This window comes from Erythrolamprus reginae, chromosome 5 (genome assembly GCF_031021105.1).
Source record: "Erythrolamprus reginae isolate rEryReg1 chromosome 5, rEryReg1.hap1, whole genome shotgun sequence".
Taxonomy (NCBI): domain Eukaryota; kingdom Metazoa; phylum Chordata; class Lepidosauria; order Squamata; family Dipsadidae; genus Erythrolamprus; species Erythrolamprus reginae.
Window position 1 is genome coordinate 114,717,305 of NC_091954.1, and position 24,186 is coordinate 114,741,490.

Sequence of the window (24,186 nt, forward strand, 5' to 3'; positions counted from 1 at the left end):
AGAGAGAGAAAGAAAGCAAGAGAGAGAGAAAGAGAACAAGAGAAAGAAAGCAAGAGAGAGAGAGCAAGAGAGAGAAAGAAAGCAAGAGAGAGAGAAAGACATAGAGGGAGGGAGGGAGAGAGAAAGAGAGCAAAAAAGAGAGGAGGGAAGGAAGAGAAAGAAAGAGGGATGAAGAGAGAGAAAGAAAGAGGATGGAAGGGAGAGAAAGAGGGAGAGAGAAATAGAGCGAAAGGAAGGAAGATAATTTTTTTTGTCCAAAAAAATATTAAAAGTCAATCATACGGAGAGGGGGGGCATACAAATCTAATAAATAATAATAATAATAATAATAATAATAATAATAATAATAATAATAATTCCCATTCAAACAACAGACATTCATTGCAGTCTAATGGCCCCAAGCCTGGCGGCATAGATGAGTCTTCAGAGTCTTGTGGAAGGCGAGGAGGGTGGTGGTGGTGCGAATCTCTGGGGGGAGCTGAATTCAGAGGGCCAGGGCCCCTACAGAGAAGGCTCTTCCCCTAGGACCCGCCAAGTTGATGGGACCTGAAGAAGGCGGACTCTGTGGGACCTGACCGGTTGCTGGGATTCATACAGCAGGAAGCGGGTCCTGCAAGTAATCTGGTCCAATTGTTCCAAGAGATGGTTCAAGTTAACCATCAGCGGCTTTAAAGACTTGAGAGGGCAGCTAGACCCCTTCCATAGATACTGAGACTTTATCATGCAGCTCCGGCCACCATTTTGACTTTTTTGCCCCCTCTCCTGCTGATGAAAGAGAGGCTCTATCGGTAGTAAATATAAGCTAAGGTGTTTTGTCCACTGGCTACATTGAAAACTGTCACGAAGGGCTTATGAGAATATGATTAAAACTCCATCCAGAAATGGCGAAAAACGTCCCAAAATATTTCCCGGAATACAGTTATTCATGGCCTTATCTTTCAAATAACATTTTGATCTACCCGGCATCCGTTTATAGCGTCTCGCTGTCTCCGGAGACCAATTTTTGAGAGAGCCATTTCATTTGGAAATGCAGGGATAAAAATGCATTAGAAGGGCAGTGTGGAAGATCTGAGTTGATCGAAAGGTTTGCCAGCAAAGAGGAGAGACGTCGAGTTGGAAAAAAGTTGGAAAAGTTTTTTGGTGGGAGTGGGGGGGCTAAGAATTGGGTCCCGTCAACATCTGCTAAGCATGGCTCTGATTTCATAGAAGACAACAGGGTCTTTGTATACATTGGCCCTTTTAAGAGTTGTGGACTTCATCTCCCAGAATTCCCTATTCAGCATGCCTGGTCTTCAACTCCCAGAATTCCCTAGTAAGCATGCTTGAACTTCAACTCCCAGAATTCCCCATACAGAACACATGAACTTCAACTCCCAGAATTCCCCAGCCAGCATGCCTGGACTCCAACTCCCAGAATTCCCTATTCAGCATGCCTAGACTTCAACTCCCAGAATTCCCCAGCCAGCATGCCTGGACTTCAACTCCCAGAATTCCCTAGTAAGCATGCTTGAACTTCAACTCCCAGAATTCCCCATACAGAACGCATGAACTTCAACTCCCAGAATTCCCCAGCCAGCATGCCTGGACTCCAACTCCCAGAATTCTCTACCCAGCATGCAGAGTGAATTAAATTTAAACCTCGTCTTTTGCATTCCTTTTTGATAAAGCTGCCTGAAACCTTATGAAAAGAGACTTAATCTCGCGGCTTGAAGAACGTTGTAAAGAAAAATTGCAATTGAATTCCTTTTTTATTCCTGCATCGCATTAAGTTCCCATCCTTAAAGATTACCATTTTGACAAGATTCTGCCTTAAAAAAAGCAGCTGAAAAATACTTCCCCTAAAGAAAGGTATAAAGTAAAGCCCGGCAGATTGAAAAACAGGAAGATAACGCAAAGCCCGAGAGGAATAGAGTATGAAATCAGAATGACAGAATAACCGTCTTGGAAGGGACCTTAGAGGTCTTCCAGTCCAACGCCTTCCTCAAACAGGAGACCTTATACAGTGGTACCTCTACCTAAGAACACCTCTACTTACGAACTTTTCTAGATAAGAACCGGCTGTTCGAGATATTTTTGCCTCTTCTCAAGAATCATTTTCCTGTTACAAACCTGAGCTTCTGAAACTGTAACCGGAAAAGGCAGGGAGAAGCCTCCGTGGGGCCTCTCTAGGAATCTCCTGGGAGGAAACAGGACCGGAAAAGGCAGGGAGAAGCCTCCGTGGGGCCTCTCTAGGAATCTCCTGGGAGGAAACAGGACCGGAAAAGGCAGGGAGAAGCCTCCGTGGGGCCTCTCTAGGAATCTCCTGGGAGGAAACAGGGCCGGAAAAGGCAGGGAGAAGCCTCCGTGGGGCCTCTCTAGGAATCTCCTGGGAGGAAACAGGGCCGGAAAAGGCAGGGAGAAGCCTCCGTGGGGCCTCTCTAGGAATCTCCTGGGAGGAAACAGGGCCGGAAAAGGCATGGAGAAGCCTCCGTGGGGCCTCTCTAGGAATCTCCTGGGAGGAAACAGGGCCGGAAAAGGCAGGGAGAAGCCTCCGTGGGGCCTCTCTAGGAATCTCCTGGGAGGAAACAGGGCCGGAAAAGGCAGGGAGAAGCCTCCGTGGGGCCTCTCTAGGAATCTCCTGGGAGGAAACAGGGCCGGAAAAGGCAGGGAGAAGCCTCCGTGGGGCCTCTCTAGGAATCTCCTGGGAGGAAACAGGGCCGGAAAAGGCAGGGAGAAGCCTCCGTGGGGCCTCTCTAGGAATCTCCTGGGAGGAAACAGGGCCGGAAAAGGCAGGAAGAAGCCTCCGTGGGGCCTCTCTAGGAATCTCCTGGGAGGAAACAGGGCCGGAAAAGGCAGGGAGAAGCCTCCGTGGGGCCTCTCTAGGAATCTCCTGGGAGGAAACAGGGCCGGAAAAGGCAGGGAGAAGCCTCCGTGGGGCCTCTCTAGGAATCTCCTGGGAGGAAACAGGGCCGGAAAAGGCAGGGAGAAGCCTCCGTGGGACCTCTCTAGGAATCTCCTGGGAGGAAACAGGGCCGGAAAAGACAGGGAGAAACCTCCGTGGGGCCTCTCTAGGAATCTCCTGGGAGGAAACAGGGCCGGAAAAGGCAGGGAGAAGCCTCCGTGGGGCCTCTCTAGGAATCTCCTGGGAGGAAACAGGGCCGGAAAAGGCAGGGAGAAGCCTCCATGGGGCCTCTCTAGGAATCTCCTGGGGGGAAACAGGGCCGGAAAATACACATTTATCAAGAATCATGAGGTACAACACTTAATGGTTCGCATAGGGGTCAAACAAGCAATTAGGTAACAATATTAATAGAAATCTTAAAGATACAAGCAGTAAGTTACAGTCATACAGTCCTAAGTGGGAGGACATGGGTGATAGGAATGATGAGAAAAAACTAGTAGTAATAGTAGTGCAGACTTAGTAAAAAGTCTGACAGTTTTGGGAGAATTATTTGTTTAGCAGAGTGATGGTGTTCGGGAAAAAACTGCTCTTGTGTCTAATTGTCTTGGTGTGCAGCGCTCTATAGCGACGTTTTGAGGGTAGGAGTTGAAACAGTTTGTGTCCAGGATGCGAGGGGTCAGTCAATATTTTCCCCGCCCTCTTTTGGACTCGTGCAGTCTATAGGTCCTCAATGGAAGGCAGGTTGGCAGCAATTGTTTTTTCTTCTGCAGTTCTAATTCTCCTCTGAAGTCTGTGTCGGTCTTGCTGGGTTGCAGAACCAAACCAAAGAGGAAGTAGTTGGAGAAAGATAGAAGTGGAGTGAAGAGAGGAAGGAAGGAAGGATGGAGAGAAGAGAAGAAAGGTAGATGGGAGAGATGGAGAGAGTAGGAGAGGAGTGAGAAAGAGAAACATGAATATAGACTGATAACCTATTAATATGATAGAGGTGCTGATATGAAAATAAACATAGAAACATAGAAACATAGAAGTCTGACGGCAGAAAAAGACCCCATGGTCCATCTAGTCTGCCCTTATACTATTTTCTGTATTTTATCTTAGGATGGATATATGTTTATCCCAGGCATGTTTAAATTCAGTTACTGTGGATTTATCTACCACGTCTGCTGGAAGTTTGTTCCAAGGATCTACTACTCTTTCAGTAAAATAATATTTTCTCATGTTGCTTTTGATCTTTTGCTTTTGCTTTTAAAAGAGATCAACTAGGATTATTTAACTATGTAACTACGCCCACAAGATCATATGCTGCAACGTTCTACCTGTCAATGACTACTTCAGCTTCAATCGCAACAACACAAGAGCACGCAACAGATTCAAACTTAATATTAACCGCTCCAAGCTTGACTGTAAAAAATATGACTTCAGCAACCGAGTTGTCGAAGCGTGGAACTCATTACCTGACTCAGTAGTGTCAACCCCTAGCCCCCAACATTTTCCCCTTAGACTATCCACGATTGACCTCTCCTTAGAGGTCAGTAAGGGGCGTGCATAAGTGCACCAGTGTGCCTTCCGTCCCCTGTCCAATTGTCTCTCTTTATCTCATTTATCTTTCCTTCCTTTCAAATATGTTCACCTATACTTTTATATCTTTTCTTCTATTCTTTTCTTTACTAATATTATTACATATCTTTCTCTTCAATGTGTATTATGGATTGGACAAAATAAATAAATAAAATAAATAAATAAATAAATAAATGGATGTTATGGATGTTTTTAAGGTATATACATTGATATACATTGAATATACAATATATATACATTGAACTGAACACACTCAAAACCGTAGAAATGGTGGTAGACTTTCGGAGAAACCCTTCCACCCTTCCACCTCTCACAATACTAGACAACACAGTATCAACAGTAAAGACCTTCAAACTTCTAGGTTCTATCATATCTCAAGACCTAAAATGGTCACCTAACATCAAAAACGTCATCAAAAAAGCACAACAAAGAATGTTCTTTCTGCGCCAGCTCAGGAAGCTCAAACTGCCCAAGGAGCTGCTGATCCAGTTCTACAGAGGAATCATTGAGTCTGTCATCTGCACCTCTATAACTGTCTGGTTTGGTGCTGCAACCCAACAGGACCGACACAGACTTCAGAGGAGAATCAGAACTGCAGAAAAAACAATTGCTGCCAACCTGCCTTCCATTGAGGACCTGTATACTGCACGAGTCAAAAAGAGGGCGGGGAAAATATTTACTGACCCCTCACATCCTGGACACAAATTATTTCAACTCCTACCCTCAAAACGTCGCTACAGAGCACTGCACACCAAGACAATTAGACACAAGAACAGTTTTTTTCCGAACGCCATCACTCTGCTAAACAAATAATTCCCTCAACACTGTCAGACTTTCTACTAAATCTGCACTTCTATTCTACTAGTTTTTCTCATCATTCCTATCACCCATTTCCTCCCATGTTGACTGTATGACTGTAACTTGTTGCTTATATCCTAAGATTTTTATTAATATTGCTTCTTCATTGCTTATTTGACCCCTATGACCATCATTAAGTGTCGTACCACATGATTCTTGACAAATGTATATTTTATTTTATGTACGCTGAGAGCATCTGCACCAAGACAAATTCCTTGTGTGTCCAATCACACTTGGCCAATAATTCTATTCTATTCTATTCTATTCTATATGTATGAATTCTGGAGTAAAAAAAATTAAAACCCTTTTTAAAAAAAAAGGTAGCGGCAGAAGCGTCTGGGCCGTTGGTGTCCGTTGCCGTATGCCAATTTATACCAAGCAAGATGAGTTGATTTTCTTCCTGAAGCGGAGGGACGCCGCCTGCGCTCGGGAGAACTCTTCCCATCAACTAATCGGCGGGCGCCATTATCTTCGCCTCTGTGAATGGCATAGCAAATTGGGCAAATCGGTGTATTATAAAGAATATAAAAAAAATTGCCCCATTAGCCAGCCAAGAACATTGCGGAGCAGTTGAGAGGGAGGGGGAAGCATTAATGGGGGGGACTGCTCGGTGGAAGAGATCCCCCCCTCTTTCCCATTGCTGTGGTGTGTAGTGTGAGAGCTGCCGCTTGGCAACGGAACCAGGCAAGGCGAGGTCAAACTTACATAGAAACATAGAAGACTGATGGCAGAAAAAGACCTCATGGTCCATCTAGTCTGCCCTTATACTATTTCCTGTATTTTATCTTACAATGGATCTATGTTTATCCCAGGCATGTTTAAATTCAGTGACTGTGGATTTACCAACCACGTCTGCTGGAAGTTTGTTCCAAGGATCTACTACTCTTTCAGTGAAATAATATTTTCTCATGTTGCCTTTGATCTTTCCCCCAACTAACTTCAGATTGCGTCCCCTTGTTCTTGGGTTCACTTTCCTATTAAAAACACTTCCCTCCTGGACCTTATTTAACCCTTGAACATATTTAAATGTTTCGATCATGTGCCCCCTTTTCCTTCTGTCCTTGTGTTACGACCCTGGGAAGACAGACAAATGGGTCTAGGTAGTCCTCGAGTTTACGACTGCCATTGAGGTCCCCAATTCCTTTTTAAAAAAAATAATCTTTATTAAGTTTTTACATATTAAAAACAATTTAAACAAACAGAAAGAAATGGGCAGACAAATCAGCTTATAAACTTATACAACATATAAAGCATTCAGTTTCAGTGGTGTTTGATATAGAATAGAATAGAATAGAATTTTTATTGGCCAAGTGTGATTGGACACACAAGGAATTTGTCTTGGTGCAGATGCTCTCAGCGTACATAAAATAAAATATACATTTGTCAAGAATCATGTGATACAGCACTTAATTGTTGTCATAGGGGTCAAATAAGCAATGAAGAAGCAATATTAATAAAAACCTTAGGATATAAGCAACAAGTTACAGTCATACAGTCAACATGGGAGGAAATGGGTGATAGGAATGATGAGAAAAACTAGTAGAATAGAAGTGAATTAGAAGGGCTCATGGGGTTGGCCTTCTCCGCCAAACAATGTCAGCAGGCGGGGCCGTGGGGAAGAGCCTTCTCTGTGGTGGCCCCGGCCCTTTGGAATCAACTGCTCCCCAGAGATCTGTACTATCTCCACCCTGCCAGTCTTCCGGAAAGCTGTTAAGACGTGGCTTTTATGGCAGGCCTGGAATTAGGAATGACTGTGTGTATGCATGACTTTTTAGGTTTTTATGTATTTATATCACTGTTGCTTTGGCATTGTTATATTTCCTATTGTTTTAACTTTTGCAATTATTGTTAGCTGCCAGAGTCCTGTTTGAGTGGGCAGCCCTTAGATTATCTACGGTTGACCTATCCGGATTCCTAAGAGGTCAGTAAGGGGCGAGTACAAGTGCCCTAGAGTGCCTTCCGTCCCCTGTCCTATTGCTCTCCTATATCTCCTATTCCTTTCTTCTATTCCTATATCTCTTCTTCTATTCTTTCGTTGATATGTTCTATTCCTATATCTTCTTTTCTATTCTTTCTTCGATATATTTTACTATGAGTATCTCCTCTATAACCTTCATCATGTATTCTACTATGTGTATATAGATATATATCCACTAAAGCCCTCATTGTGTATTGGACAAAATAAATAAAATAAACAAATAAATAAATAAATAATATAAATATAATCAAAAGAAAAGGAGGAGGAACAGGCGGAGGAGGAGAAGAAGAGGAGGAGGAGAAATAGGAGAAGGAGGAGCAGAAGAAGAAGAGGAGGAGGAGGAAGAAGAAGAAGGAAGAAGAAGGAGGAGGAGGAAGAAGAAGAAGAGGAAGAAGAAGAAGAGGAAGAAGAAGAAGAAGAAGAAGGAAGAAGAAGAAGAAGGAAGAAGAAGAGGAAGAAGAAGAAGAAGAAGGAAGAAGGAGGAGGAGGAGGAACAAGGAGGAGGAGGAAGGAGGAGGAGGAGGGGGGGAGGAGGAGGAGGAGGATGCATTACGCCCAGTGCTAAGCTAGCTCTTTTCTCCTGGGAAAACAGACATGAATGAAAGGAAAAGCTTGGATCGAAGGCCCATCTCCCATCCACTTTTCCCAGCACCCCAGATGGGATCCATTAACCTTCCCCCCAAGACTAGGTCTGCCAGCCTCCTGGATTGGAGCAATGTTGCTCTCCTTGGGACCCAGCTGTGCCCGTGGATGGCAGAGACACCCTCAGCCTCGCACCCTCACTCCCCACCCCCATCGTCATCCGGTGTCTTTCAGAAGTGGCTCCTTTGCTTTGACGAGCCGCTAAATGAATTATAAATCAAAGGCGAGTATCAGGGGAGCCGGGAGCGCTCCATTACGGTAACCAGGCACAATCTCTGCTCGGTGCAACGCTATTAACTCGCTATCGGAGAGAGGTCCCCAATTGCTTAAATGGCTTGAATTATCTCTGTGGACTTGTCTCTGCTGGCCCCCACCCTTTCAGCAATTACCAGCAGATAAGGCCACGGTTTGAAAAGAGCCGGCTTGTTTTGAGGGGGCAAACCAGGGGGGGGGGGGCTACTGGAAGGGACCCAGATGCCAGGGCAAACAGGAGTAATGTAACTTAAGAGTAGGAACAGAGGTAAAATACACCTACCAAAATCACTGAGTCTGTCATCTGCACCTCTATAACTGTCTGGTTTGGTGCTGCAACCCAACAGGACCGACACAGACTTCAGAGGAGAATCAGAACTGCAGAACAAAACAATGGCTGCCAACCTGCCTTCCATTGAGGACCTGTAGACTGCACAAGTTAAAAAGAGGGCGGTGAAAATAATTACTCACCCGTCGCATCCTGGACACAAACTGTTTCAACTCCAACCCTCAAAACGTCGCTACAGAGCACTGCACACCAAGACAACTAGACACAAGAACAGTTTTTTCCAGAACGCCATCACTCTGCTAAACAAATAATTCCCTCAACACTGTCAGACTTTCTACTAAATCTACACTTCTATTCTACTACTTTTTACTAAGTCTGCATTTCTATTTCTACTAGTTTTTTCTCATCGTTCCTATCATCCTTTTCCTCCCACTTAGGACTGTGTGACTGTAACTTGTTGCTTGTATCCTTAAGATTTTTATGAATATTGATTGTGTCTTCGTTGCTTATTTGACCCCTATGACCATCATTAAGTGTTGTACCTCCTGATTCTTGACAAATGTATATTTTCTTTTATATACGCTGAGAGCATCTGCACCAAAGACAAATTCCTTGTATGTCCAATCACACTTGGCCAATAAAGAATTCTATTCTATTCTATTCTATTTTATTCTATTCCATTCCACCCCACCCCACCCCACCCAACCCTACTCCCTTCCTTCCTTCCTTCCTGCCTTCCTTCCTTCCTGCCTTCCTGCCTTCCTGCCTTCCTTCCTATTCCATTCCATTCCATTCCATTCCATTCTATGTGTGCCTGACCCATAGAAATAGCAAAGCATTGGAGAAATGTACATTATTCTTAGACCAGTGGTTCTCAACTGGGGGTCGGGGCCTCTTTGGGGGTTGACCGACCGACCATTTCACAGGGGTCATCTAAGACCATGGGAAAAGACAAATTTCCTATGGTATTAGGAACTAAAGCTTCTATAAACAAGACCTTACAGACAACTCTCACTCCGTAAAAGACCTTGGAATACTCCTATCAAATGACCTAAGTGCCAAAGCCCACTGCAAAAACATCGCCAAAAAGGCTACAAGAGTTGTTAACCTAATCCTACGTAGTTTCTGCTCTGGTCATCTCACACTACTAACCAAAGCATACAACGCTTTCGCCAGACCAATCCTCGAATACAGCTCATCTGTCTGGGGCCTGTTCTGCCTGACTGGGCTCAGGCCATGCGTAATAGTCCAAGGAAAAGAAATCAAACACACACATGCTCTGCTAATCAGCAAACTTGTATTAGATAAACAAAAAAGGGTTACTCAAAACTGTTCTTAGTGTCCGAAAACAATGATAGTGCAAGGCTTACTTCAGCCACATAAAAAAACACAGGGAAAAACACACAAAGACAACCTGGAATGAGCAAAGACGTTTCAGGAGTCCTTTTGAATCTTTGGAGCAAACAGCAAGTCCCAGAGTTTTCACCTCCCACTTGTCTGAAAAAGCTGGGTTGAAAACTCCAACGGCACAGAACAGAAACTTCAGAGCAGGAACCACAAAATAACACAGATAAACAGCCACAGTTTGCCTTGGCCTCTGTTCCCTTTTATACCTTTATCCCTCATTAAGGGAACCACACCCAGGCCTCAGTATAAGAGCCACACCCAGCCCAGGTGCTCCTATAATGACTTGTAATACTCCTTCAATCAATCCCTTCTTTGCATAGCTCTTCGGCTACGCAGATCAATATATTGATCTGCAGAAGAACCCAGGGACAAAAGACTGTCTGAGGGAGTGCATGCCAAATCCCCTGGGCTGTCTGCTGAATCCTGCGTCCCAGTGGCCTCGTCCTCCTGGCTGTCTGCCACGTCTTCCTGGCTGTCAGGCAGGCTTTCGCACTCACTTTGTGCCGCGTCTCTCCCATCTGTGGGAGGAACGGCTGGCCCAGGCCCAAACACAACAGGGCCCACACCACATTTTGGACATAAACACTCTAGAAAATGTCCAGAGATACTTTACTGGAAGAGCCCTCCACTCCTCCACTCACGACAGAATACCCTATGCAACTAGACTTACAATCCTAGGTTTAGAAAGCTGAGATCTATGTCGCCTTAACCACGACCTAAGCATAGCCCATAAAATAATCTGCTACAACGTCCTTCCTGTCAACGACTACTTCAGCTTCAACCACAACAACACACGAGCACACAACAGATACAAACTGAAAGTAAACCGCTGTAAACTCAACTGCAGGAAATATGACTTTAGTAAGTGAGTAGTTGATGCATGGAACTCACTACCTGACTTTGTAGTATCATCACCCAACCCCCAAAACTTTACCCTTAGACTCTCCACTGTTGACCTCTCCCGATTCTTAAGAGGTCAGTAAGGGGCGTGCATAAGTGCACCAGAGTGCCTTCCAACCCCCAGTCCTAATGTTTCTCTCTTACTAGTATCATGTATATAAACATTGTGATATTTTTGTATACCACCCATACCTACTTGACAAAACAAATAAATAAAATAAATATTTTGGTACCTTGGAAAATATTTTTACAATCCGACCAATCAGGCATTTACCGTGGGGGCGTTCCTCTGACCTTCCTGCCAATCACCTTAATTCTCTGTTGGGAGAATTGGCGCTAGACTTATGGTTGGGGGTCACCACAACATGAGGAGCTGTATTACACCACACTGGAGGTTGGGGGGGGGGGGTTGGAGTTAAATGTGCTTTATGGGTTAAATTATAATATTCTGAGTCTGGATTTGGTTTAGCATACTTTATGAACTCAGCCATGGTGCTGTGTAAACCATGATTTAGGTAAACTGCAGGTCCGACCGATTGTAGCTTAGTGAAGAAGCTATGGTTAAAAAAGAAAACCATGGCATAGTTTATGATTCATTTAGCCTATACAGATATAATTGATCAACAGCTCCTAAATACTAAAAAGAAACAGACCAGAAGATAGTTATCTCTTTGTTTTTTATATATATATTTTAAAAGCACCATTACCATAATGACAAAGTTTTCCATTCAAAATATATATATCTACATCTAAATGCATTTTTGAGCTAGCTGCAGAGTGTTCAAAAATAGCAATTAAAATAGGACTTGTCATTTAGATCCTTGGTGGTAGTTGTTTTTTGTTTTTAAATAGCAAAATAACATCAGAGATATCTGGGTCGGTGCTCAACCCAGTAAAATGCGAGACTTTTCCCCTCTTTAAAAAAAAAAATCAAATAACATTTTTTTAAAAAAAAAGTCCTGTTTTTGTTATTGTTTGTTGTTGGGGTTTTTTGCATTTTGTCTGAACCTGTTGGGCACAACATTTTTTTTTTTGACATGGGCATAAAACTGTTGATGCTGGTGGGGAATGGCTTTTGATTTTTAGTTTTCTGTTCCCCTCTGTGCCCTTTTTAAAAAACCTTTGGGAACTGTCTGTTTTACCGAAAAGCTGCTCAGAAGGAAACTGTGCGGTAGGGGAAGGAAGAGGCTACTGAAATACAAGTAGACCTCGAACTTAATAATAGATCATTTAGTGACTTTTCAAAGTTATAATGGCACTGAGCAGTGATGGGCTCCTACGGGTACGGTAGGAGAATCGGTAGAAAAGTTTTGATTTTTTTTTCTTCTTTTCACTCTGGGCTCTGGGTATGTTTTTTCCTATTATTATTATTGTTGTTGTTGTTATTATTTTTATTATTTATTTATTAGATTTGTATGCCGCCCCTCTCCGAAGACTCGGGGCGGCTCACAACAAGAGTAAATAACATATAACAAATCCATTGCAGTAAATGTGGCTGAATGTGTATAATTTTAGAAGAGCTGTGTGTGTGTGTAATATGTATGTACACATATAGCATATATACATAGAATTAAAGAGTATATTTTGGATGTTCAGTAATAGTAATAGTGTATCTCTTTGAGGCCAGGAGAGGCCAGGCACCCTAACCCAAACCCTTGATATAAGTGATAGTCAAGTTGGCCACTTTTAAGCCAGTCACATGACCTTTAAGCCACGCCTCCCAGTCACATGATCATCAAGCCACCCCCCTGGTCACATGGCTGTAAGCCACACCCACAAAATGAGCCAATAATCTCACCTGCAAATGGGTGGGGGGGATTCTGAGTATGTACCGCAAGAAAAAGGGGTGGAGCTGATGTCCGGTGATTGGCTGCCCTGAGTCTTGATTCCCCGCAATCTCTTTTTTTCTGCAGCTGGTGCTGTTTTCCGGGAAGCTGAACACCATAGCTGCCGTGGTCACCATCTTCTTCTTGCTGGTTTATGCAACGGTGGATTTGGCCTGCCTGGCCCTCGAATGGGCCTCTGCCCCAAACTTCAGGTACGTCGGAGGAAGGGGAAAGTAAAACACTAGAATCGGTGAATCTTGCAAGAGGACGCATGTGCAGGTGATATTTTGGCAATTTTCAGCAATTTTTTGCTTTCGTGCAAAAAAATCTATATATCTCTATCATCTATCTGTATCTATATCTATCTATATCTAATTCAATCTATTTCTATTTATCTATATCTATGGATGTATCATCTATATATCTATATCACCCTGTATCTCTATCTATTTATGTCTATCTCTGTCTGTCTGTCTGTCTGTCTGTCTGTCTATCTATCTATTTTCTATCAATCTATCAATCTATCTATCTCTCTATCTATCTCTCTTTATCTATTTATCTATCTATCCATTTTCTATCTGTCTGTCTCTCTCTCTCTCTCTCTCTATCCATTTTCTATCGATCTATCTATCAATCTATCTACTTCTCTTTATCTATTTATCTATGTATCCATTTTCTGTCTGTCTGTCTGTATGTCTATATCTATCTATCTATCTATCATCTATCTATCTATCTATCTATCTATATCTATCTATCCATTTTCTATCGATCTATCAATCTATCTCTCTCTCTCTCTATCTCTCTTTATTTATCTATCTATCCTTTTTCTATCTGTCTGTCTATCTCTCTCTCTCTCTCTCTCTATCTATCCATCCATTTTCTATCGATCTATCAATCAGTCTATCTATCTCTCTTTATCTATTTATCTATCTATCCATTTTCTATCTGTCTGTCTGTCTATATCTATCTACCTATCTATCTATCTAATCTATCCATTTTCTATCAATCTATCTTTATCTATCTCTCTTTATCTATTTATCTATCCATTTTCTGTCTGTCTGTCTGTCTGTCTGTCTGTCTGTCTGTCTGTCTGTCTGTCTGTCTGTCTGTCTATCTATCTATCTATCTATCTATCTATCTATCTATCTATCTATCTATCTATCTATCTGCCAAATGCCACTCACTCATCACGAAATCTCCAGAACTGTAAATCCTACAAACTTGAAACTTAGCACGCATGTTTCTCTTGCCTTCTAGGTGCTTGCTAAGAAATGCTCATCAGATCATTCCTATTTCTTATACAATATTATATTGGCAGGCTCTGATGCTAGGGAGTGAGATACTCTACTCCCCCTCTCCCACCTTAAAAGAACTCTATTCAACCACCAATTGCCACGCTCTGATGCCAAGGGTTTACTCATTAGACAAGCTTTTAAGTGTCAATGTATATCAGTCGTAACCACTCATTCATTCTAAAGCTTTAACTGTCGATTTATCAAGCCGGATCACATAGTTTCGTAGTGAAGGACGAGTATCCAGCTACTAGTATAATAATAAAATAATACCCATCCACCATGGGTTTGCTCACCACTGGCCATGGGTCAAGGCTCCATAACTCTGCCAATTTAGAGGATCTTTTCTGAGCAGAGACAGGTTACAAGCGGTGTGCCACAAGGGTCTGTTCTGGGTCCTATTCTTTTTAATATGTTTGTGAGTGACATAGGGGAAGGTTTGGTAGGGAAGGTTTGCCTATTTGCCGATGACTCGAAAGTGTGCAATAGGGTTGATAATTATCCTGGAGGCGTCTGTAATATGGTAAATTATTTAGCTTTACTAGATAAATGATCAAAGCAATGGAAACTGCAGTTTAATGTTTCCAAATGTAAAATAATGTACTTGGGGAAAAGGAATTCTCAATCTGAATATTGTATTGGCAGTTCTGTGTTAGCAAAAACTTCAGAAGAGAAGGATTTAGGGTGAGTGATTTCTGACAGTCTCAAAATGGGTGAACAGTGTGGTCGGGTGGTAGGGAAAGCAAGTAGGATGCTTGGCTGCATAGCTAGAGGTATCACAAGCAGGAAGAGGGAGATTGTGATCTCGCTATATAGAGCGCTGGTGAGACCCCATTTGGAATACTGTGTTTAGTTCTGGAGACCTCACCTACAAAAAGATATTGACAAAATTGAACGGGTCCAAAGACGGGCTACAAGAATGGTGGAAGGTCTTAAGCATAAAACGTATCAGGAAAGACTTGATGAACTCAATCTGTATAGTCTGGAGGACAGAAGGAAAAGGTGGGGACATGATCGAAACATTTAAATATGTTAAAGGGTTAAATAAGGTTCAGGAGGGAAGTGTTTTTAATAGGAAAGTGAACCCAAGAACAAGGGGACACAATCTGAAGTTAGTTGGGGGAAAGGTCAAAAGCAACGTGAGAAAATATTATTTGACTGAAAGAGTAGTAGATGCTTGGAACAAACTTCCACCAGACGTGGTTGGTCAATCCACAGGAACGGAATTTATACATGCCTGGGATAAACATATATTCATCCTAAGATAAAAAACAGGAAATAGTACAAGGACAGACTAGATGGACCCGAAGGTCTTTTTCTGCCGTCAGTCTTCTATGTTTCTATGTTTCTATTAAGAGAACGAAAGATGCTGGGTGTCTTTAATTGGCATCCTTATTAATCCTGAAAGGTTTATTTGCTTTCCAAGGCAGCGTCAACCAGGAATCCCTGCAAGCTTTCACCCTCCTTTCTTCCTCCTTCTCTTTAATTTTGAAATCATTAATACGAACAAAAGGATGAAGTGAAAATGAACTAAGGAAGAGGTTACCTTTAAAAGAAAAAAACCCACACACAAACCTGTCTTCAGGGCTATGAAAAAATACCTGCCGGTTTGGCAGTGATTGCTCTAAATATCATTGCAGAGAATTTCCCCATATTAAGTGGATTTTTTTTCCTCTGGTCTAACGCACTCCTTCATGGCAGCTAAATTGAGCGATTTTAAATCCAATTGTATACAGAGTCTGGGTTGCATTCGCTTTCTCCAGGATTGTAGAAACGGTTCGGCAATGGAAGGGCTGCTGTTTTTTTACAAAATCAAATCTTGTTTGGTGAATCCCACAACATTGGGCGAAGGAAGGTTCTTCTAGGCCTTGGAGGGACCCTCTCTCTCAGATTCTGGGGTGCTTTGAAAATTGGAGAAAGTCTGGTTATGAACTCCATAGAACTAACATAGATTTTTTTTTAAAATTTTTCTGCACCATGCAATAAAAACATGACATCAAAGAAAACACATCCTACATGCCAAACATTATATGTGGAATTTTCTTATCTGATAAAAACATAATAAATAAAAAGCCACCAGGAGCCTCTCCTCTTTGCTTTAACATTTAAAACAAGTACAGTGATACCTCGTCTTACGAACTTAATTGGTTCCCGGAAGAGGTTCGTAAGGCGAAAAGTTCGTAAGATGAAACATTGTTTCCCATAGGAAACAATGTAAAATGAATTAATGCGTGCAAGAAAAAAAACCCCACAAAAAAACACCGCTGCCCGGCTGTCACCATTTGAAACAGCCGGGCGCTTCTCAGTGTTCTCCCAATGCCAAACCTGGAAGTTCCGCAAAAGTTCGGGTTTGGCGTTCGGGTGGACGCCGAGAAACACCCCCCCCCCCCCCCGGCTGTTTCAAAAGGCAACAGCCAGGTGGCGGGGCTTCTCGGCGGCCACCCGAACCCGAACTTTTGCCAAACTTCCGGGTTCGGCGTTCGGGCAGCGGGTTTGTAAGACAGAAAAAGTTCGGAAGAAGAGGCAAAAAATTTCCGAACCCCGGGTTCATATCTCGGATTGTTTGTATGGCGAGGGGTTCGTATCACGAGGTACCACTGTATATCCCATGTTACCAAATCCCTAATTATTTTTAAAAACGAAATATAACATTTAAGTACAAAATTCAAAGTTGCAGTTATCTCTTTCTATCCTTATGCCATTTTCTTGCTATTTAAAACAAAAATTGTTTTGCTCCCAGCAAATAAAATTAGAATTATCTATTCACAATAATATCCAGTCTAAACTACCTTAGATCTATGTTGTATCCTTATCTAATGCTACCACCATTACTTTCTTCATCACTTGGGTTTCTGCCAGCTGTTTTCTAATTCTTAACATTGTTTACAAACCAATGGTAATATTCTAAAACTATTTTTAGTTTCCAGCCATTCGTAAAACTTTCCCCAAATTTTATAACCCAAATTTTCTTTATCTTTAAGTTTAAAAGTAAGTCTATTCATTTCAGCACTCCATAGAACTCCAGTGTTTGGTTTTGGAGAGATCCTGGATGTTTTTTGCCTGCTTGGAAATACACCTTGCTAACAAGTGTTCTAAGGATGTCAAAGTAGTCAACTCAAGGAGTTTTAATCAACACTGCAGGTTTTTAACACGTTAGAATTTGTTAATTGGTGAGCGGCTTGTTTATCTGTCTCACACCTGGTCTACATCATCAACCTCCCCTCCTTGCCTCTTCTTCTTCTTCCCCTCTTCCTCCTCCATGAATAGAATGTATCAAAGAGAGTATAGAAGAGAAAATATAGGAGTAAAATATAACTAGAAAGAATAGCAGAGATAGGAGAGATAGGAGAGAGAGAAGAGATATGAGGGATTGAAGAGAAGATATATGAGATATATCTGTTCCCTTTTCTTTCTGTTCCCATTCTCCTCCCTCCCTCCCTCCCTCCTCCTTTCTTGGACAAATTCTTAGAATTTGTTAATTGATGAGATGCTTGTTATCTGCATCTTCAACTTCCCCTCCCTCCCTCTTCTTCTCCTCCTCTTCTTCGCCCTCTTCTTTTTCTCTTGCCCTTTCTTCCTGTTTTCCTTTTCTTTCCTTCCTTCCTTTCTTCCTCTTTCCCTTTCTTCCATCCTCTCACTCTATCTTCTGTTCTCTTTCCTTCCCTCCCTCTTCCTCTCCCTCTTCTTCCTTTTCTTTTACCCTTTCTTCCTGTTTCCTTTCTCTCTCTCCTCCCTCCCTCCCTGCCTTTGTCTTTCCCTTCCTTTTCCTTATTCTTTCTTCCTGTTCTCCTTCCTTCCTCTTCCTCTTCCTTCCTTCCTTCCTCTTACTTTTTCTTCCTCTTCTTCTTTCTTTCTTTCTTTCTCTTTTTCTCTTTCTCTCTCCCTCCCTTCCTTCCCTCATTCCTTCCTTATCTCATTTCCTTCCTTCCTTCTCAATCTCATTTCCTTCCTTCCTTCTTTTCAATCTCATCTCCTTCCTCCCTCCCCTCTTCCTTCCTCTTACTCTTTCTTCCTGTTCTCCTTTTCTTTCTTTTTCTCTTCCTTCCTTCCTCATCTCATTTCCTTCCTTCCTTTCTTTCAATCTCATCTCCTTCCTTCCTTCCTCCCTCCCTCCCTCTTCCTTTCCTTCCTCTTACTCTTTCTTCCTGTTCTCCTTTCTTTCCCTTGTTTTCCTTCCTTCCTTATTTCATCTCCTTCCTTCCTTTCAATCTCATCTGCTTGCTTCCTCCCTCCCTCCCTCCCTTCTACATCTGTCTATCCACCCCATGCCGCTGAAGAAGTCTCATCAGTCCCCCAAAACCTACGCATATCACTGCAGTTCCTTAGTTAACAGGTGCTGCCAGGCTCCTCCCAATGTCGGTAGCATCATCCCCTTAAACGGGGGCACAATCCTGCCATGCAACACAGCATCTGCTGCTCCCAAAAGGATCCCACCCCAAAGAGGCCCTGCTCACTTCTCTTGTTTTGGACAGCCAGGCCGGGATTTGGGCTGGTTAATTGGATCGGGAGCCCCCGATCAATCCGAGCTAATTAAAAGGACTAATTAACGCCGTGTTTCTCAACTCTCTGCAACTTTAAGATGGTGCCGACTTCACTTCCCAGAATTCCCCAGCTAGCTATGCTATGTTGGCTGGGGAATTCTGGGAGTTGAAGTTCATACATCTTAACCTTGCTAAAGTTTATTTTATTTATTTTTATTTATTTATTTTGTTAAGTACATATTGGTAGTATACAAAAGTAGTATCTCATGCAAAGAAGAAGACTGAGAGGAGACTTGATAGCTGTCTACAAATAATAATAATAATAATAATAATAATAATAATAATAATAATAATAATTTTTTATTGGATTTGTATGCCACCCCTCTCCGTAGACTCGGAGGTTCTGAAGGGCTGTCACAGAGCAGAGGGATCAGCCTTGTTCTCATTGGCACATGAAAGGACTAGAAACAATGGGATGAAACTGCAAGGGAGTAGATTTAGATGAGATATCAGAAAAAACTTTCTAACGGTAAGGGTGATAAATCAGTGGAACAGCTTGCCACAGGAGGTGCTGGGCCCACCTTCACTGGAGGTCTTCTGTTGTGGTTAGCTCTGGCCCAGCTCCTGCCCCAAGGAATGTAGAGGTGGATGAGGGGGAAACATCCACATGCCACAGGCCTGTTTTGCTCCCGATAGAATCTGCCGACAAAGTCTCCTCTGACCAAGGAAGCGTGAGTGACAGGGAAGAGGGGAGTTTGGCAGACAGCCCAGGAGGAGATCAATCAGCCTTATCATCCCTGGATTCTGAACAAGAACTTATGACAGACCCACGCATGCGTAGAGTGATGCATAGGAGAGAACAACTGAAGGATTATTACAGGAGATGTGAGGCCACCTGTGGTTGGGTGGGGCTGCTGTAATTAGTGCTACAGATAAAAAGAGCAGCATGCTGGTTTAGCCTCGTGGAAGTTTATCTGATTCATAGTTTCGTCAAGATCGTGGTTTGCTGTTTCCCTATTCAAGACTGTGTGTGGAGTTTCTGGACTTTGGAATTTGGACTGAATTTCCCAGTTACTGGGTGAGAAATTGGATTGCATTTAACCTGTGCCTTGTGTGTACCAGAAAATCCCTTTGACATTTAAAAAGAGAGTTTTTCTGCTTTTCTGTTGATAAAGACCTTTTGTTTTCCTTCTGTCATGTGGTGTGTGTCTGTTTGGACTAACTACCCTGTAATTACGGGCGGTTGGGACACGCCGGCAGAACTTCTTCAAACAGAGACCTGACAGTCATCTTTCTGTGATGTGTTGATGAATCCTGCATTGAGCAGGGGGTTGGACCCGATGACCCTGGAGGTCCCTTCCAACTCTATGATTCTATTATTTTAAGACATAACAATGTTTATATGATACTACTAAAAGAGAAACATGGGGACAGGGGATAGAAGGCACGCTGATGCACTTATGCACGCCCCTTACTGACCTCTTAGGAATCGGGAGAGGTCAACAGTGGAGAGTCTAGGGGTGAAGTTTTGGGGGTTAGGTGATGATACTACAGAGTCCGGTAGTGAGTTCCATGCATCAACTACTCGGTTACTAAAGTTGTATTTCCTACAGTCGAGTTTAGAGCGGTTTACTTTAAGTTTGCATCTGTTGTGTGCTCATGTGTTGTTGTGGTTGAAGCTGAAGTAGTTGTTGACAGGGAGGACATTGTAGCAGATGATTTTATGGGCTATGCTTACGTCGTGTTTAAGGCAACGTAGTTTTAAGCTTTCTAAACCTAGGATTGTTAGTTTTGTTGCATAGGGTATTCTGTTGCGAGTGGAGGAGTGGAGGGCTCTTCTAGTAAAGTATCTCTTGACATTTTCTAGAGTATTTATAGAATTTTTTATTGGCCAAGTGTGATTGGGCACACAAGGAATTTGTCTTTGGTGCAGATGCTCTCAGTGTACATAAAAGAAAATATACATTTGTCAAGAATCATGAAGTACAACACTCAATTATTGTCGTAGGGATCAAATAAGCAATGAGGAAACAATCAATATTAATAAAAATCCTTAAGAAAAGGATTTAGGGGTAGTGATTTCTGACAGTCTCAAAATGGGTGAACAGTGCAGTCAGGCGGTAGGGAAAGCAAGTAGGATGCTTGGCTGCATAGCTAGAGGTATAACAAGCAGGAAGAGGGAGATTGTGATCCCCTTATGTAGAGCGCTGGTGAGACCACATTTGGAATCCTGTGTCCAGTTTTATTTATTTATTTATTTATTCTTTGTCCAATATACAATACATATGAAAGGGAATAGACATTAAGTGATATATAAAAGATAGGAAGTGAAGAGAAAGAGAAGTAGGTGGGAAGGAAAGAATATATATGATAAAATGGAAAGGAGAGACAATTGGACAGGGGACGAAAGGCACATCAGTGCACTTATGTACGCCCCTTACTGGCCTCTTAGCAACCTGGAGAGGTCAATCAAGGAGAGTCTGAGGGAGAAATGTTGGGGGTTGGGGGTTGACACTATTGAGTCAGGTAATGAGTTCTGGAGACCTCACCTACAAAAAGATATTGACAAAATTGAAGGGGTCCAAAGACGGGCTACAAGAATGGTGGAAGGTCTTAAGCATAAAACGTATCAGGAAAGACTTCATGAACTCCATCTGTATAGTCTGGAGGACAGAAGGAAAAGGGGGGACATGATCGAAACATTTAAATATGTTAATGGGTCAAATAAGGTTCAGGAGGGAAGTGTTTTTAATAGGAAAGTGAACCCAAGAACAAGGGGACACAATCTGAAGTTAGTTGGGGGAAAGATCAAAAGCAACATGAGAAAATATTATTTTACTAAAAGAGTAGTAGATGCTTGGAACAAACTTCCAGCAGACGTAGTTGGTAAATCCACAGTAACTGAATTTAAACATGCCTGGGATAAACATAGATCCATCCGAAGATAAAATACAGAAAATAGTATAAGGGCAGACTAGATGGATCATGAGGTCTTTTTCTGCTGTCAGTCTTCTATGTTTCTATGTTTCTAGGATCCAAGCAACAAGTTACAGTCATACAGCCCTAAGTGGGAGGAAAAGGGTGATAGGAACGATGAGAAAAAACTAGTAGTAATAGTAGTGCAGACTTAGTAGTTTGACAGATGTCTGAAATATGGTGTGGGTTCCAGACAGATGAGCTGTATTCTTTTTTTCTTTTTTTTTACAAAGTTTATTTATTGATTTGAAGAAGAATATTTCTCATATCTTTTTGTACAAGTCATAATCCGTGTCTATTACATTTTAAATATACCATTCGTTGCACTACGTGTTCTATTGAGTTGTATTCATTCAGATATATATATACAGTATATATATAATAGATAAAGCACAACATGACGTATTAATAAGCTTGAATACTTTTTATTTTCTGCAACAAAGTGGTTGTTGATCTTAAATGTTTGTTTCATTTACCTCTATTATTATTGAAAAGTGTTTGTTTTTATTTCTATATACACTGTACTCTGTATTGTTACGTTTTGTTTTTATTTTGGATCCATTCGGTTTCTTTATTGGTTGTTCCCTTAATTGAGTTTGTCATTTCCTCCATTTGTGCACATCTATATATTTTATCAATAATTAAACTTTCAGATGGGGCCTATTCTTTTTTCCACATTTGTGCAAGTGAAATTCTAACGTTTGCTCTTAGAGTATTGTCTTTCCCAGATTCCTAAGGAGATACTTTCTGGGTTGTCTCTTCCTTTATAATTTCTGTAAACCATCTATGAGTTGTTTTCCATACATTTTGGGTTTGGGGGGCAGGACCACCACATATGAAAAAAGGACCCTGCCTATTTTTTACATTTCTAACAGGTGTCTTTTAATGACGGGTAAATCTTTGCAAGTCTTGATGGGGGCATGTACCACCTATAAAAAAGTTTATAAAACTTTTCTTTATATGCAGCTGACAATGTGATTTTACAAATAGTGTTCCATTATGATACCCTGCTTTACATCTCCACTCCATGTCCAGTCAATGAAGCAATGGAAGTGATGTGCTGGTGTCTGGAGGCTGTTGGGGCCTGGATGGGTGTCAACAGACTCAAACTCAACCCGGATAAGACGGAGTGGCTGTGGGTATTGCCTCCCAAGGACAATTCCATCACTCTGGGGGGGGGGGGGAATTATTGATCCCCTCAGAGAGGGTCCGCAACTTGGGCGTCCTCCTCAATCCACAGCTCACATTAGAGAACCATCTTTCAGCTGTGGCGAGGGGGCGTTTGCCCAGGTTCGCCTGGTGCACCAGTTGCGGCCCTATCTGGACCGGGTCTCACTGCTCACAGTCACTCACGCCCTCATCACCTCGAGGTTCGACTACTGTAATGCTCTCTACATGGGGCTACCTTTGAAAAGTGTTCGGAAACTTCAGATCGTGCAGAATGCAGCTGCGAGAGCAATCATGGGCTTCCCTAAGTATGCCCATGTCACTCCAACACTCCACAGTCTGCATTTGTTGCCGATCGGTTTCCGGTCACAATTCAAACTGTTGATTATGACCTATAAAGCCCTTCATGGCCCGGGACCAGGTTATCTGCGAGACTGCCTTCTGCCGCACGAATCCCAGCGGCCAGTTAAGTCCCACAGAGTTGGCCTTCTCCGGGTCCCGTCGACTAAACAATGTTGTCTGGTGGGACCCAGGGGAAGAGCCTTCTCTGTGGCGGCCCTGACCCTCTGGAATCAGCTCCCCCAGAGATTAGGATTGCCCCCACCCTCCTTGCCTTTCGTAAACTTCTTAAAACCCACCTCTGCTGTCAGGCATGGGGAAACTGAGACATCTCCCCTTGCCTATGTAGTTTGTGTATGATATGACTGTGTGTATGTTTTTATATATTGGGGTCTTTTTCTTTTTAGACTTTTTTAATGTAAAACTGTTATTTTAGATTTTAATTATTAGATTTGTTACCATGTATTGTTTTTATCCCTGTTGTGAGCCGCCCCGAGTCTGCAGAGAGGGGCGGCATACAAATCTAATTAATAATAATAATAATAATAATAATAATAATAATAATAATAATAATAATTATCCCTCCCAATCCGCTACATCAGTGTTTCCCAACCTTGGCAACTTGAAGATATTTGGACTTCAACTCCCAGAATTCCCCAGCCAGCGAATGTGCTAGATGTATAGTATTCAAGGACTGGTGAAAGTTGAGAAATCCTGAATTAAAGAATCTTTACAGGCTGGCGGTTTGGGGAAATACCGTAATCCAACTTTTCCCCCTTTTCTGCAACTATGGATGTAGCCGGCTGAAACTCAGGGGGCCTGGCTCTTCAGCTACCCTTGGCCCAGGGCTCCTTCCTGGGTCTTACCCTCCCCAAGCCACACCCAGGGAGGCCCTACCCATTTTTGTGTCCTGCCTCTCTTTCTCCTTTGGCCTTTCATCTAATTTGGCCCCATCTGCAAAATGCCCCTTCGCAGGAGTTTCATATCTCAGTGGTGGTGGGGTTGTGTTGGGGATGTCCCCTCCCTCTCCCAGTTTTCCCTCTGCTCTTTTTTGAAGAAGGGGAGAGAGGGGGGGGGAGAGAAAAAGAGAGAGAGGGAAAGAGAGAGAGAAGGATAGAGAGAGAGGGAGAGAGAAAGAGGGAGAGAGAAAGAGAAAGAGGGAGAGAGAGAGAGAAAGAGAGAGGAAGAGAGAGAAAAGGAGAGAAATAGAGAATGAAAGAGAGAGAGAAAAAGGGAGAGAGGGGGAGAGAGAGAAATAGAGGGAGGGAGAGAGAAAGAGGGAAAGAGAAGAAGAGAAAGAGAGGGGAAAGAGAAAGGGAG

At 42.5% G+C, this 24,186-nt stretch overlaps 1 protein-coding gene across 1 annotated transcript in view; it reads left to right on the plus strand.

Moving 5' to 3' along the window:
• Nucleotides 1–24,186, plus strand: part of LOC139168634 (solute carrier family 12 member 9-like) — a 146,123-nt gene that overhangs the window by 48,655 nt on the left and 73,282 nt on the right. The window contains 1 exon segment of the mRNA XM_070754257.1: nucleotides 12,699–12,823. Coding sequence (XP_070610358.1) covers nucleotides 12,699–12,823 — 125 coding nt within the window.